Raw genomic sequence first — 15,077 nt, forward strand, 5'->3', positions numbered from 1 at the left:
GGAAATCACAGCGTCTGCTCTTCACATCTAACCCTAACCCCAGACAGCAGCTTCTGTGATCGTGAGGTTTTATCAGCTGGTTTAGCACGGATGTAAACTCTGACCTCACAGGCGCTGATGCTCCTCAGTAGCTCCGGTCGGCTGCTGGGCCTCTGAGCCGACTGGATCCAGAGGCTCTGGTCTGACATCCAGGTGATGATCAGTTGGAGTCGGCCACCCTGCTGAGCTCTGTCCCTGAGCTCCTTCTCAACTTCCTGAATCTTTTATGATGTTAAAAACATTTAAATGAATCAGGAAGACAGAATAGCGCTTGGTCCACTCACTCCTTCCTTCTTTCCTTCAGTAAAACATCTGGATTGCTGGTTGTGCAGGAACTCCCAGGAAAATCTGGTTTATTCACTTACTTTTAGTTATTTCATGTATTTATTATTATTTATTATTATTTATTAATTTTTTGTTGAGCCAAAGTTGCAGAGCTGTTGGGTCCAGATGGGAAGCCCAGCCCTCCCTCTCCACAGGTCCCTCCCACGCCACTTCAAGAGCAGACAGGAACCTCCATAAATCTGTTAAAGTCCTGAAGCAGGCAGATGACACTACTTTTGTCCACCTCATCTCTGGAGGTAACAAATCCAAGTACAGGTGGGAGATTGACCACCTGGTGAACAATGGCCCGGAGCACATCCTCTGGGTCGCACCAAAGCCTGAACAGGTGAGTTTAAAGGAGACCACTGAGTCCACTGATCTCAGGCTCAGGGGGAGAGAGGTCCAGAGTCTGGGGGCCACAGCAGCAAATGATCTGTCACCTTTGACCTTTAGCCTGGTGCTGCACAACCAGTAGGCTTTGATCACTGGACCTCAGGGACCTGCTGGGGGTGTAGGGACTAAGAAGATCACCAATGTAAGATGGTGCTTGTCCATGTAAGGCCCTATAGACCAGAACCAGGATCTTGAAATGAGCCCTGAAGTTGACTGGCAGCCAGTGAAGCTGGAGGAGAAGCGGGGTGATGTGGGTGTGTTTGGAGGACTTGGTCAGAAGCCGAGCACAGGCATTCTGAACCACCTGTAGACGGTTCAGGGAGGTTCTGCTCAGACACGTGAAAAGAGAGTTACAGTAGTCTAAGCGTGAGGAGATGAAGGTGTGGAGAACTGTCTCAAGTTCAGAGCGGGACAGAATGGGACTCAGCTTAGCAACGTTCCTGAGATGAAAGAAGGAAGAGCAAACAAGAGAACTGACATGAGAATCCAGGGTGAGAGCTGGGTCAAAGGTCACGCCAAGATTCCTGACGAAGGGCTTGGTGTGAGGAACTCAGCCTTATCTGCACCCATCACACTCACTAACACCACCTTGGGAAGTGTTGTCTTGTGGCTGTCTGGGGTCCACCCAGCACTAAAGTGCACCACAAGAACATCACCTCTCTGATGTTCAACGCCCATCAGAGGGCGGACTTCCTGCAGCAGCTGAGGAAGTTCAGCATGCAGCCACTGATCATGGTCAGCTTCTACTCAGCTATTACTGAGTGCATCCTCACCAACTCCATCACCACGTGGTGCACAGCCTCCTCTGCTGAGGACAGGAATGGAGCGCAATGTGTCGTCTGCTTAGCTGAGAAGGTGGTGAGCTGTAACCTGCCCTCATTTGAAGACCAATGATCTACAAGACCAGGAAACAGACACCTAAGATTATGGCCAATGTATCTCATCCCAGACATGATTTGTTCAAGGTGCTGGCTTCTGGCAGTTGGCTGAGGTCCATCTGGACCAGAACCTCCAAACTAAGAGACAGGTCTTCTTCCTCTATTCCAGGACTCATCAACAGACCCCTTCTGTCCTCGATTGCCTTCTACCGGACGAGTCGGGTCAGGTCATCTAGATCTCGTGTTTTGGCACTGCTCTAGACACGTTATTACATGAACCCCCCCCCCCCACCCCCCCACCCCCCCACCACCACCACCGCAACTTTGTTTAATTTTTACACTTATTTAGTTGCACTGTTGCACAAACACACCAAACAAAACCTACATTGAGTTGTATGATGACGCTGTGCCTCTACTTCGTTCCATTCAATGAAAAATCATGGAAACGTCAACTGAATTGGTTTGGATTCATCCACTAAATGACATTTATTTAAATAAAACAGTTGTCTCTTCCCAGTTAAGTCTGAATGTTGTAACCAAACACACATCGGAGTGAGCGATTTCACCTGAGCACGAAGGTCGTTCTCCAGTCGGATCCACCGCTGGACGACACGACCCTCCTCCTCTGCAACCTGATTCAACTCGTAAAGGTCTGTGAACATCTGTAAAGGCTGGGTCACGTGATCCAGCGTGGCCCGATGGGCCGACATTTCAGTCTGACATTCCTTCAGAGTGCAGTGAAGAGAGAGAGGGAGGCAAAAGATATCAGCAGAATCATCAGCCCGTTATTAGGAAATACAGACCAACACTGCAAAAATGGAATAGAATTGGCAAAAGAACTAAAGGAAATTACAATAGAAGACAACGACATACTCATCTCACATGACGTCACATCTCTGTTCACAAAAACACCAACCCAAAAAACCATAGACATAGTAGTTAACAGAATCAGACAAGACAAAACTTTACACAAAAGGACAAACCTCACAGCAGATGACATAGCACAACTGATAGGACTGGTAGCTAACTCCATTTACTTCACATACGAAAACACAATATACAAACAACTGGAAGGCTTCGCCATGGGTAACCCGTTATCAGCCACCCTGTGTGAGTTTTTCATGGAAGACCTGGAACAAAAAGCCATAGCCACCGCCCCCCCAAACTGCAAAATAAAACTATGGAAACGCTACGTAGACGACATACTGGAAATCATACCAAAAGGTCAAACAGAAACACTAACACAACACTTAAACAATATTGACGACACGGGCAAAATAAAGTTCACTTACGAGTCAGAAACAGAAGGCAGTATAGCATTTATGGATATGAAAATCACCAGGCAGACCGACGGGACCCTAAACATAAACACATACAGGAAACCAACACACACAGACCAATATCTATTATGGACATCAGAACACCCCACCATACACAAAATGTCAGTAATCAGAACATTATATCAACGAGCAAACATGATAACAGAAGAGAGAGACCGTAAACAAGAGGACAAACACATACAACATGCTTTAAAGACCTGCAGATACCCGACATGGGCAATAAACAAAGGAAAACAACAAACAAAAACAGAAAGCAAAGAACAACCCAAAAAAAGAACCAGAAACCCAGAAAGACAAGAACCAAAACCAGTGATAACCCTACCATACATCAGAGGCATAACGGAAAAAATAAGAGCAACAATGAAAAAACACAACATAAACACACCAACAAAGCCATACACAACAGTTAGAAACAGACTAGTGCACCCAAAAGACAAGATACCAGCTGGACTTAAATGTGGAGTCATCTACGAAATCCCATGCAAACTCTGCAATAAAACATACATAGGAGAAACCGGACGCCAACTCAACACACGGACAATAGAACACAGAAAGGAGTGCGAGAAAGAGGCAAATCGTAAACACACAAGAGCAGCAAAAGAAGAAGCAGAAAGTACAATAAAGAAGTCAGCAGTAACAGATCATTGCATAAGAGAAAACCATATAATGGACTGGGACAGCACACGGATCATAACCACTGAACAACAAAAATACAAAAGATGGATCAAGGAAGCAATCGAGATAAGGAGACGTGGATGTGGGACCATGAACAGGGACGACGGAGTTTACACGCTGGACCACGCATGGGACTGCATCGTCGGAGAGGGGAGAGCGGGCAGTAGAGGGCGACAACGTCCTCTGCTGCCCGCAGATAAACGGAGAAGGAAGTGACGCGCCACCATCAGCGTCAGCCTGAAGAAGCCGGCAGCTGTCGGCGAAACCGTAGCTACAAACAGGTAAACAAAACTGTTTCTGTGTTTAAAAAAGAACAAAAGCATGGAGAGAGGGAGTATTAAGCCACGTGAACAAAAACATCTGATGGGTAGTTGGAGTAGATCATCACGGTGAGCCTCTCAGTTTACCTGGTTTTGTTTTAGAAACTGATGGACTACATGTTCAGCATGACCTGGTCAAAACGAGTTTGTAAACCTTTAAGGTGTGATCCTCTGATGAACGCTCATCCCATCACTTATTATTAGGTTATTATGTCACCTGTGCTTTTGCAAAAACCTTTCATCTACATAATAAATACCTAATTAGATCATATTTCATTACCCTGCAGTGGTTCAGGATCCTGATCAGACATGCGTTTGTGCAGATGTTCTGCTGGATCCCTCTCCGACGCTCCTCCTGCTGAGATTCAGCTGCTCCCACCCATTCCTGGAGCTCCAGCAGCGCCCCCTGCTGGGTCAGTTCCTCCAGCCACAGCTGAGCAACATGTGGCACAAGCATTTTAAACTTTTACGATGAAATTTCATTCTTTTGTTTTGACAGCAAATTGTGTCAAACCACATTTTTGATTTATTGTACGCATTTATGTCACCTTTACAAAATAATTTCAGATGAAAAGTTGGTCAAACAGAAACAGTGAGCTATTTAAATAAAAAACAACGTAAAAAATAACGCTATTTACTGAGGATGAGAAACACAAACTGGAGCAAGCAGAGAGAAGAAGGACACCAAAGATGGGGAGACGAGCGAAGAGAAAGGCAAACGAGAGAACAGAGAGCAACAGAGCAGGAAGAGAAGACCCAGAAAAGAAAGAAACAAAAGCAATAAAACGAGATCCCAGACAGACACGTGGGTGCATGAATGGGCTTCACGTCAATAAGGCCGATACGAGTCCTCAGGATGGTTTTGGTGCTGCACCCTGAGGGTGGAGGACATCTGGCAGACTTACACGTCCAATAAATCATTGCAATATTTTATGTTTGTGTCTGACTATATTTGATGAAAACCGTGGTGATGCTTTGATCCGATCACGTGATCAGAAATCGAGCCAGATCGCGTGATTTCCAAACAATCCAGAATTTGGTGGAAAAGATGGGATTTAACCTTGTGAAACAGCAGCGTGAGCTTTTCCAATAGATTTCCTATTCAAGTTTTCAATTCAGGTTTATTTATATAGCACCAAATCACGACAAGAGTCGTCTCAAGGCACTTCACATAAGAAACATTCCAATTCACAGTTCATTAAGCCAATCAGAAATAATGTTTCCTATATAAGGAACCCAGCAACTTGCATCAAGTCACTGACTAGTGTCCTAACAGAACACTAATGGCTTAGTTTTGATTTGAACAAGTCCCTCAACGTCAGTTTTCACAGTTTCGTGGACAACAACAACGTCACCGTAACGTCACTAAATTTAAGGCATCCGGGGAATTCTGACGCCATTACATGTGGCTGTTAGCTAGCTGGCTAATGCAGAGCCAGATGTTTCTCCTTTTTGTGATCAGAACATACTTAGAGAAAAAAAATATTTGTTTTATAAAATTCACAAAAGGATTTGTGAGTCCCCTTACCTTGTGTAGAGACTTTTGGACAAGAGACACCTCAGTAACCAGTCTGGACCAGTTGGACTCTATCTCTCTCACCCGAGGGCTGATGGAGTCGAGGTCTTGATGTGGAGTTGGGGAAGTTTCTTCATCCGTGACTTTCCTGTGTGAGTCTTGATCCGCTTCCCTAAGCTGGACCAGCTGAGTGGCAGCGCCGATCACCATCACCTTCAGTTCAGATCTGGCCTTCAGCTCTTTGTCCAAAGCCTGAAATGTATTTGTTTATTTAAGCCTTAGCCTACAAAAACAAAACCATCAGAGCACGGCTATAATATCTGGAAAGACACAGGAAGACACTTTGACCTCTGTCTCATCCAATAAGCTTTCTCAACTCCCTCTCTTATTTTCCAAATCACGTATTTCTCACCAGTGTACCAGAGAGCAGATGTCCATATCCAGCACCCATTGGGTGAGAGACAGGGACACCCTGGACAAGTCCATCACAGAGACAAACAACCAGTCTAGCTCACACCGAGGGACGATTTAAAGTCTTCAATTGACCAATGTGTGGCGGGATTCAATCCCCGGACTCTCAGGTGAGTCCCCATGGCCAAGTAGCCAGGGCGCATGATCGATCGGGACACAGTGACAGGATGCTCACCCTGTCACCCTAACAAGCATGTTCTGGTCTGTGGGAAGAAACCTGTAGTCTGGCAACAACCCGTAAACAAATCTGTCGTGGGGGGTGGAATCTACTGTTGTCTTTCTAATGTCTAAATGTCTCCGCATGCAACTGGACAACGAGACGTACTCGCCGCTATGGATGTCAGTCAGCAAGTCAGCCCGCCAGACACTGTCAAAGACGCAACCCCCCCCCCCCCCCCCCCCCCCACCACCACCACCACCCCCTTTCTCACTGAAGAACATTGGTAGCCTACATCTATCTGCTCTAGACTCAAAGAAAAGCTCAAGTCTAAATAGTCCAAAGCTGTCACCATCTTTGTAGTTTCTCTGTTGCATCATCCCGCCCATCACACTGATAGAGTGTTCTGATTGGCAGGGCACAGGACTGTCCGGGCCTGCTGAGCTTCCATGGCTAGACCGACCTTTTGCTTCTGCTACAGTGAGTCTGAACTCTGGGTCTATTCAACACCGTCTTTGTTTCCTTAAATGGTTTCAGATAAGAACATCACAACTGCCCCACTTCCATGTTAAAACATTACTGTAGAGTAAGCCAGAATACCCCTAACTATCTGAGCTTGCTTCTGATCTGCTGAATTTCCTCTGAAGAGAAGCAACGTGCCATCCAGAAAATAAAGACGTGCAGTTGTCTTTTCTGCAATAACAGCTTTAGTAGCAGGAGTCCCAGTGTTTTGTTCAAGTCTTCTCACCACAGACTGGAAAAATAAGTTGCGCCTTTGCTGACCATCCAACTGCTTTGCGGCTGATGCATCGAGCTGATTCCATCCGCTCACTAATTGTGTTGCCGTGGCGATCCAACCTGAGAGCTCAGCGGAGTCTCTCAAAAACCTGGTGGGAGGTTGAGAATTTAAAAATGACATCCATTCCTAACAGATGAGGTATCAGCAAACTTTATGAACGAACGAAAAATTAAAGACACAATTTTACATAAATAATTTGGAATGTGAGACGTCGACCATCTCATGAGAAAGTGTGGTTTAGTGTCAGATACCAGAGTAGCGTCCCTGACCCTAAGCAAAGTCAGGCGTAATACCCAAGCCCCCACAACGCGGAAGTGAAATAAATTGCAGTTCCACCCTCATCCACTAGGGGCTGGTGTCAGAATCGAGCAAATCCTCATTGACTCCCATGTTAAAAATACCAATTTCACAGCAGAAATAAACATGTTTACAGCCTGGTACCAGAACATGTTTTTTGTTTAAATTATCTAGTTTACACTCATGACAACTCTGAGGGGGGTGAATTTTTTTCTCACTCTTCTGTTTAAGTGTATAAAAATCCAAAAATTCTGTATAATTAATGAGCATCAGACCCACGTGACCACAGAGCTCGCTCCGGGGAAAGGCCTCAGTAGAGCCTCGGTCTCGCCTGGAAACTGTTTGGTCATTTTCAGTCTCTCAACTTAGACCGTTAGTTGTAGCGTTTGTGCGTTCTTTTTGGATATTATTTGTGCAACTGTTGGACAAAATGACTTGCTGTGGCATTAATTGCTCTAATAGAGCGTCCAAGGAGTCTCCACTTCATTGTTTTCGGTAAGTAAAATTATATTTATATATTTTAGGTCACTGCCGAGCTGAGCTTAGATGTTAACATGTACTGTTTAACCATGAAATTTAAAAGTAATAGGGTAAAACCCAGTGCATTTAACATAATGCTGCACTTTAGAAAATGGGTTAAAATATAACATGTTGGTGGAGCTGGGTTCCAACTATCGGATTGTGGAGCTCTCTGGAGACCGATGTTTTCCACCCGGTTCTCCCCTCCCCGCAGCTCGGCCCATCTCTGTCTGATCGCGGCTCCTGTCTGCTGTGCGGCTGCCGGCTTGTGGAGCTCTCGGGAGACGTCTGTGTTCCACCCGGTTTTACCCAGCGGTCAGCCCGGCGTATCTCTGACTCAGAAGCTCTGGTGTGGTGCACAGTTAACTCCGGTTGTAGCTAGGTTGCTACCTCCGTTAGCTTAGCTCCCACCTCCGTGTTAGCTTTGGGTTAGCTTCAGGTTAGCTTGTAGCTAGTTCGACCGGGTGTCGTCAGTTGATCCCAGCCTTACAGCCCCACCCTCAGCTCCTCCTCTCTTCCCTTTTGTGGAATTGTCTGGGCTTGATGGAACCTGTGACACTCTCAAAATGGCGGTGGTGGCCACCTCCCATTTATCTTCAAAAACATGTTATTGGAGCCTATGGAAACCCATTGTCCAATATTTATATGTCAATGGTAATACCTGGAGTTACTGCAGTCAGGGCATGTGCTAAATTATGTGTTTAAACTTTCATTTGTATTGTTTTAAAAGTCCTAATGTCTGAGGAGGTTAACAAGTGGCCTGCTTTCTGTAGTAGTTAGCTGAAGCGGCCCAATTAGGCATCCAATCAGAATGTTTTCAGCAATGTGATTGGTTGTGGACCATTTAACTGTAAATCAATGAGATATCTTTTGTACAGTAAAATTAAACATTCATTTCTCGGTGAGAGCTTTCCCAGCTGCAGGAGCTAGCCTCGGCCCGTCGTCGTAGGCTGGAGCCGAGAGCCCTGGCCTGCTGCTGTGGAGGCAGTTAGTGACAGAAAGGTGGTTGTTGTTCATTTGTTATCTCCGCCTCTCCATGCGTAACCCCTTAAACAAAAGTGAAGATGTTCACTCAGAGATCCAGAAAAATGTAATGAAATGGTCACAGGTGAACTACAAATCAAAGTAATGAGAGGTTTCTGAAAACGTTTGATGGCGAGGAAGAATCCTGGACAGAAACTTCCAGTAAAAGGTTTAATTCACAAGAGCTAGATGAAGGACTTCATTATGAGTATATTCCAACATAAAGTGGTGAGTAAGCTAAATGTTTTTATTTACGTTTTATTTGGGCCGAGAGACCAAACGTAGGTCCAGATCCCAAATCATCTCAAAATGTCTTATTTTTACCAGAAGCATCATCAGGATTGGTACAAATGAGCACCAGATCTTTCTTTCCAGTGCTTCACAATGATGCTCTATAAATACATCACAGTACATATATGCTGGACACCATCATTGTAATCCCACGTTTAGATTATATTAGAAGTTTGGGCACAGATTGTGTGGTATTTGTATTCTGTCAAAAACAAGATACACTTTTTATGAATTAGTTAAATAGTCATTTACCCTTTCTTTTTATTTGTCTTTATCCGAACTCCAGGGTTTAAAGTCAGCCCCAAAAAGCAAAAGCAAAGAAAACAACTAAAATACTTTATGTAATAAATATTTTTGTGTTGTATACACATCACCTTCCTCTCACCTGCTCCACAACTTCTTTATTCTGTCTGAACTGGAGGTTTCCCTCTCCAACCTCTCACGTAAAGACCTCCAGCGGGCCTCCAGCTTTAAGATGGACACGCCCACTCCACTACAGCCTGCTCTGTGAAGACTCCGCCCACTTTCCAGCATCTGACTGAAGCGAGGCTCGCTTTCCTCCAGTCTGCAACATGCCTGCTGTCAAAGAATCACAATTTTACACTAATGCACTAAACACACACACACACACACACACACACACACACACACACACACACACACACACACACACACACACACACACACACACACACACACACACAGAAAAAAAAAAGAAGGCACTACTTCATGGCATAATCTCTATTGACACCACAGACTTTTTGAATGGAACTGCTGCTTCTGGCTGAACATGGTCAAGGATGCTGAAGTAGAGAAGTCCTGGTGTTGGGTTGTCAGATTTGATGATCCACACAGCTCTTCACACAGTCCCACATCAGAACCCGTGCAAAGTGCCTGGTGAAGGTTTCATGATAGATAATGCTCCATGCCTGGGCTGCCAGACAGGCAGAGAGAACCATGAGGGGCGGGACCAGCCAGCTAAAAGTACAAAGGTGGAAATGACGGCTGTATTGCGCAATACTGTAGTTTTTTTAGATGTAGTCAAAGATGGCGTCTGACGATGGTAAAACATCCTTCTTCAGAAGAAAGGCTTTTAACTTTTTAAAGACACGTCCAAGTCACGTCGAACAGAGGATGCATCTTCGTTGTTTATGAGAAACTGAGCATCGTGGCGTGTGACGTACGCTGCTCAGCGCTGATTGGCTCGGTTAGAAGGGGGTGGGGCTATTGCGTTACTAGGCTCTTTGATTCCCAGGAAGCATTGGCTTGGCTGGCCAGGCTGAAATGTTCCCACATCTGTGAGGAAAGTACTTCCTGTGAGGCAAGTGCTCGCCCCCGTAGTGAGAAGGTTGCAGGTTCGAGCCCCGCTCAGTCTGTCACTGCCATTGTGTCCTTGGGCAAGACACTTAACCCACTGTGCCTGCTGGTGGTGGTCGGAGGGACCGGTGGCGCCTGCGTACAGCAGACAGACTCGCCTCTGTCAGTGCGCCCCAGGGCAGCTGTAACTACAATGTAGCTCATCACCACCAGGGTGTGAATGTGTGAATGACTGATTGTGTTGTAAAGCACTTTGGGGGGTTCTAGGACTCGAGAAGGCGCCATATCAAGTACAGACCATTTACCATTTTGTTAGCGCAAAGCACTTTAAGGACGAGTGTTTATGAACCTCCTCCAGTATCGAGAAGGACTTGCTGAGAGACTCGCTCTTACAGAGAGGCTAGTTCCTTCTGAACATGGAAGCGATGAACACCGCAGCAAAGCAGCAAACATTGTCTGAGACATTGGTTTTTGGGCTCATGGTCATCGTTTGATAGCAATAGCTTATGTTTATGCCATGAGCTCCTAATTTCTACTTCCTGGAGACACTTTTTAAATAAAGGCTCAACAGAGAGACCACAGCTAAACGACTCACTCGCTCCCCAGAACAAGGGGAACCCGTAGAGCTGCAATAATGATGAGTTCAGAACGAAGAACAAAGAATGATTTAGATGCAAATAGGAAGAATAGAAAAGCACGTACTGACCACTTTAAGTGAAGGGTCACACTGAGATGGTCTGTGTATCACCAGTTAGCTTCTATGTCAACATTTACTGTGGAAATGCTGTAAATAAATCACTCGATTTATTGTAAATATCCACAATTTGAACTTTAAAACATAGTAAAGTTTCTGAGCACAAACACAGGATAGTGTTGTGGTGAAGTTTGGACCAACTTCCCAAAGGATGGCTCAAAAAGAAAGTGTGTCATAAACGGATCCACTTACATAACCAACAGACGTTTCCTCTGCATCATCAACACGAGGGAACACACGTTCTCTGTGGGGTTCTGCAGGGTTCTGTGTCAGGACTTCATTCATGTTACAGAACATAAGTTATCAGGGAAAACTGTTCAAATCCTCAGTGGCAGAAGTTATTCGGTTTCTTTAGAAACACCTGAGGATAATTTACTTGATCCAGCAGTTAATATAAAGTTATTATCTCCGAGGTGATCAGTGGACGTTCTCCAACTGCTGTCTGGGACAGACATCTCTGCTGCCCCCAATCACCAACCCTGAAACAAACGTTCCAGTCATGCACGAACATCTGGGAATAAAAAACGAGCAGCAGCTCCTCTCTTCTGGCTCCTTTAAAACCAACGGTGCTCCTTGTTGAAGCGTGTAATAACCAACAGGCAGACGCACACTTCCACAACACAACAGTTCCAGTGTTTGTCGGTTTCTAGTTTCTAAAATTAGACCGGCAGAGAAAATGTATTTTTTGTCCTTTTTGTGACTCATTGAGCTCAGGCTAAGGAAATAAAGCCAGCAGTTGGAGGCCGCTGAATGGAAGGAATCGTCCACCCACTGGTGCCACACATGGATGCAAAAGAACTTCCAGGAAAACTGCATTTTTTAAATGAAAAACAAGTTCACTACATCAGACTCAACTAATTAAGTGACTTGTTTTGAACTGGATTTAAATTTCAGTATATTTGAGTATCATGGGATGTCGTGACCTGATGGCCTCAGTAACGAGGAGAAGAGGTTTAGTCTGCTGAAACCATCCTGCTGCACGTCCTCTTCTCCCACTCACAGCCTTGGTGGGATCTTCTGCAGCACCTTCATCATCCATTACATGACAGTAAAAGTTCCAAAGCAGAACAACAAGAATAAACCGAAGCAAGTTTATTTAGAGGTCTCTGCACCACTAATAGCCCTCGTGAAAGCTGAGGAACATCATGTACCCCTACAGAAAAAACCCTTTTCAGCTCTATTTAATTGAGCCAATTAGGTTTTGAGTGCAATGTACAAAGCCCGGCGTGGCCTGCATCCCCGGTATTCTCCAAATGAGCAGATGGAACATTTCAAACAGCGCTCTATCCTCTGGACCGCTGCATGTTGGTAAATTAGATGTTCAGAAAAAACACATTCATAAAAATACCTTGTAGATAGTGAGGTTTTCTGATGCCTGCTCCTCAGAGCAAAGCCCCTCCTGCATCTTGGTAAATGATGTCTCGATACTTGTCAGGGCAGAGTCTGACCAGATGCTGTCCTCCTCCCAGAGGGACCACATCTGGGGGCAGATGCAGAAAAATTATTGTGTTTTGTTCCGGCCAATCACAGAAGTGCTTTTACAACCTTATCCATCACCGTACATGATGTAGATTAGTGACCATGAAGTTGAGGAGATCTGACATCAGACAGTGAATGGAATAAACATCAAATACCAGCTGAGCACTGGTCTGAGACCAGCTCAAAAGAGCAGTTTATTCCAAGCTCTGAATAAATGCTGGAGTGGATGTTGGGGTTCAGGTGTGGGTACTCAAAACAACCAACTACTTTTTAATAAAAGGGTCACTTGAAATGAATGATGCTACAGGGACTTTTTGTTAACTGGATGAAGATTTGATCAGTTCTGTTTTTATCTTATATTTTGCATTTTAGATTTCAACTTTTAGCATTTTTTTACATTCATCTTCAGATATTTAAACAAATATCGTCTTTGATTTTAAAAATGTATGAAAAAACATGTCAGTGAAGCTGAATATTTTTACCCACTTCTATCCGTGTGAAACAGAAATACGCAAAGAAATCCAACAAATGTTCCACAGTTCCATGATTTGTCATGACCCCTTCTTTCCACCGGATGTGAAACCACCGTGAAACGTACTGCACGGCAATCAGTCACCGTAACGGTGGACGGGTTCCCTAACACCAGGAGCAAAGTCTAACGCTTTGGACGCATCCCAGAATCAATCATTACGTTTTTAGTCTATTTTTTATGCATCACCCTCCCAAAACACGTCCAACATCAGTATAAAACATCAGGAAATTTTCAAAATAAAAGTCACATGCAGACACGTCATTTCCTGTGAACCCCCCCGTAGCCGCTGTAGACAGGAAGGAAAATAAGCCACAGATCTTTTTGGAGACATGCAGCTGTCGTTCTTCTTGCTATGAACTTCAGAAATCTTGTTGTTTCTCCTGTGATTGTGTGGCTTTGTAGGACCAGCGACGGGGAACACTTTTGCTGCCGTTTTGCAGCAGAATTGCTCCCAGTTGGAAGGGAAACAGCTCTATTTTATTACACGTTGATTTTGCATCCAGCGGAAAGGAGGGCTGAAGCTAAAGACCAAATCCAGTATTAATGGGTCCAAAACTACTAGCTTTAGCTCAACGGCTCTGAAGGTTTGAACCGAGGTTTTAACGAAAGTAGGTGACGGAGACAGAGCTGAAGGTAGATCTAGATATTCTTGTGCATTTAATAAAAGTAAATGGAAGTCCTTTTGATCCAGGAATACCGCCTTGGGGAACTCTGGGCCATTTCCCGGAAGAGGTCAGGAAGGAGGGCTCAGACGTTTCCCGGTCGAACTCGTCGACTTGATAGATTTTGTTCAACCATGCCGTGGAGCTGCTAATGCTAATATTTAGCTTCTACTAGCCAATGTGTGCTTCGCTCTCTCTTGGACTCTAAATCAACAGCAGCCTGCACCGCCACGAGTCACGATGGGTGAGTCAATGAACACTAGTTTGACATCATGACATGCAGTTGTCAAGCTTCTCAATCCAAGAGTTTCCGTATCCAATAGAGTAGAGTGTCTTCTCCAAGTCAGGGACGAGGTCGTGCCCCAGTTTAAGTATCTCTGGGTTTTTGTTCCTGAGTGAGGGGCGGATGGAGTAAGAGGTCACTGGCAGATTGGTGCTGCGTTTACAGTCATGCGGGCTGCCATGGTGAGCTGGGAGCTGAGCTGGTCACGAGATTTGGGTAGTGACTGAAAGAATGAGATCACGGATCAAGCGGCAAAAGGGAATGTTCTCCGCAGGGTTTCTGGGCTCTCCCTTAGAGATAGAGCAAGAAGCTCATCATCCAAAGGGAGACCTAAAAGAAGACCCAGGACCCAATGGAGAGACTTCAAGAACTTCCTCCACCTGACCGGGCTGTCCGAACGGCCGTTTTCAGGAACCTTCTGAGTACGTGCTCTGGAGGAGGTACTCCGAACGGCCCGGTGGAGTAGCTGAGTGGAACCTCGGTTAACTCACGCTGATTGGTTGTAACTCAGTAGGAAATGACATCAGCAGATGTCCAAAACAACCGGCCGCAGTAAAATTAGAAACGTAGCTGGTGATGCACAATGGAAGCAACAAAAAAAGAACCGATCACATTTAAAATCTAACTCCCGACACCGGAGAACTCTGTGGATTCCTCCACAGACCTAATTAACAGGGCGAGTTTCACAAATCTCAGAGCTGCTCTTGTCCTCTGAATGGATTAAATGATGATATATTCCATAAAATTAATGCTTTTAATATTATTAATGTTACTTTGGGCGCTTTTTGGGGGCTGATCGGTGACATCACTCACTGCCAAAGCAGTGGTGATACGCTGACATCTGAACAAGTTCTGAAAGGGCTGGATTTGAATGGAGATGCAACAGCTGAGAGGACTGGGACGTCCTACCTCCTGGTCAAGTTCCCCATCCCAGGAACTACCCTGGAGGTCTGGTAACGGAAACATGTCTTATGTTTCCTGGCTGGCCTGGGCATGCTTTGGGATCCC

At 45.1% G+C, this 15,077-nt stretch overlaps 1 protein-coding gene across 4 annotated transcripts in view; it reads right to left on the bottom strand.

Annotated features, from left to right (window-relative positions):
* Window positions 1–15,077, bottom strand: part of LOC107391651 (nesprin-2) — an 81,979-nt gene that overhangs the window by 45,765 nt on the left and 21,137 nt on the right. For 3 of the 4 annotated variants that reach the window (XM_054742058.2, XM_054742059.2, XM_054742056.2), the window contains 7 exons: window positions 12,462–12,593; window positions 9,428–9,621; window positions 6,862–7,000; window positions 5,498–5,737; window positions 4,250–4,402; window positions 2,201–2,359; window positions 105–260 (listed from right to left, as the gene is read on the bottom strand). In XM_054742058.2, coding sequence (XP_054598033.2) covers window positions 105–260; window positions 2,201–2,359; window positions 4,250–4,402; window positions 5,498–5,737; window positions 6,862–7,000; window positions 9,428–9,621; window positions 12,462–12,593 — 1,173 coding nt within the window. The remainder of the gene's footprint in view (window positions 1–104; window positions 261–2,200; window positions 2,360–4,249; window positions 4,403–5,497; window positions 5,738–6,861; window positions 7,001–9,427; window positions 9,622–12,461; window positions 12,594–15,077) is intronic. The other variant, XM_054742060.2, reaches the window with a different exon arrangement.

This window comes from Nothobranchius furzeri, chromosome 18, assembly GCF_043380555.1.
Source record: "Nothobranchius furzeri strain GRZ-AD chromosome 18, NfurGRZ-RIMD1, whole genome shotgun sequence".
NCBI lineage: Eukaryota > Metazoa > Chordata > Actinopteri > Cyprinodontiformes > Nothobranchiidae > Nothobranchius > Nothobranchius furzeri.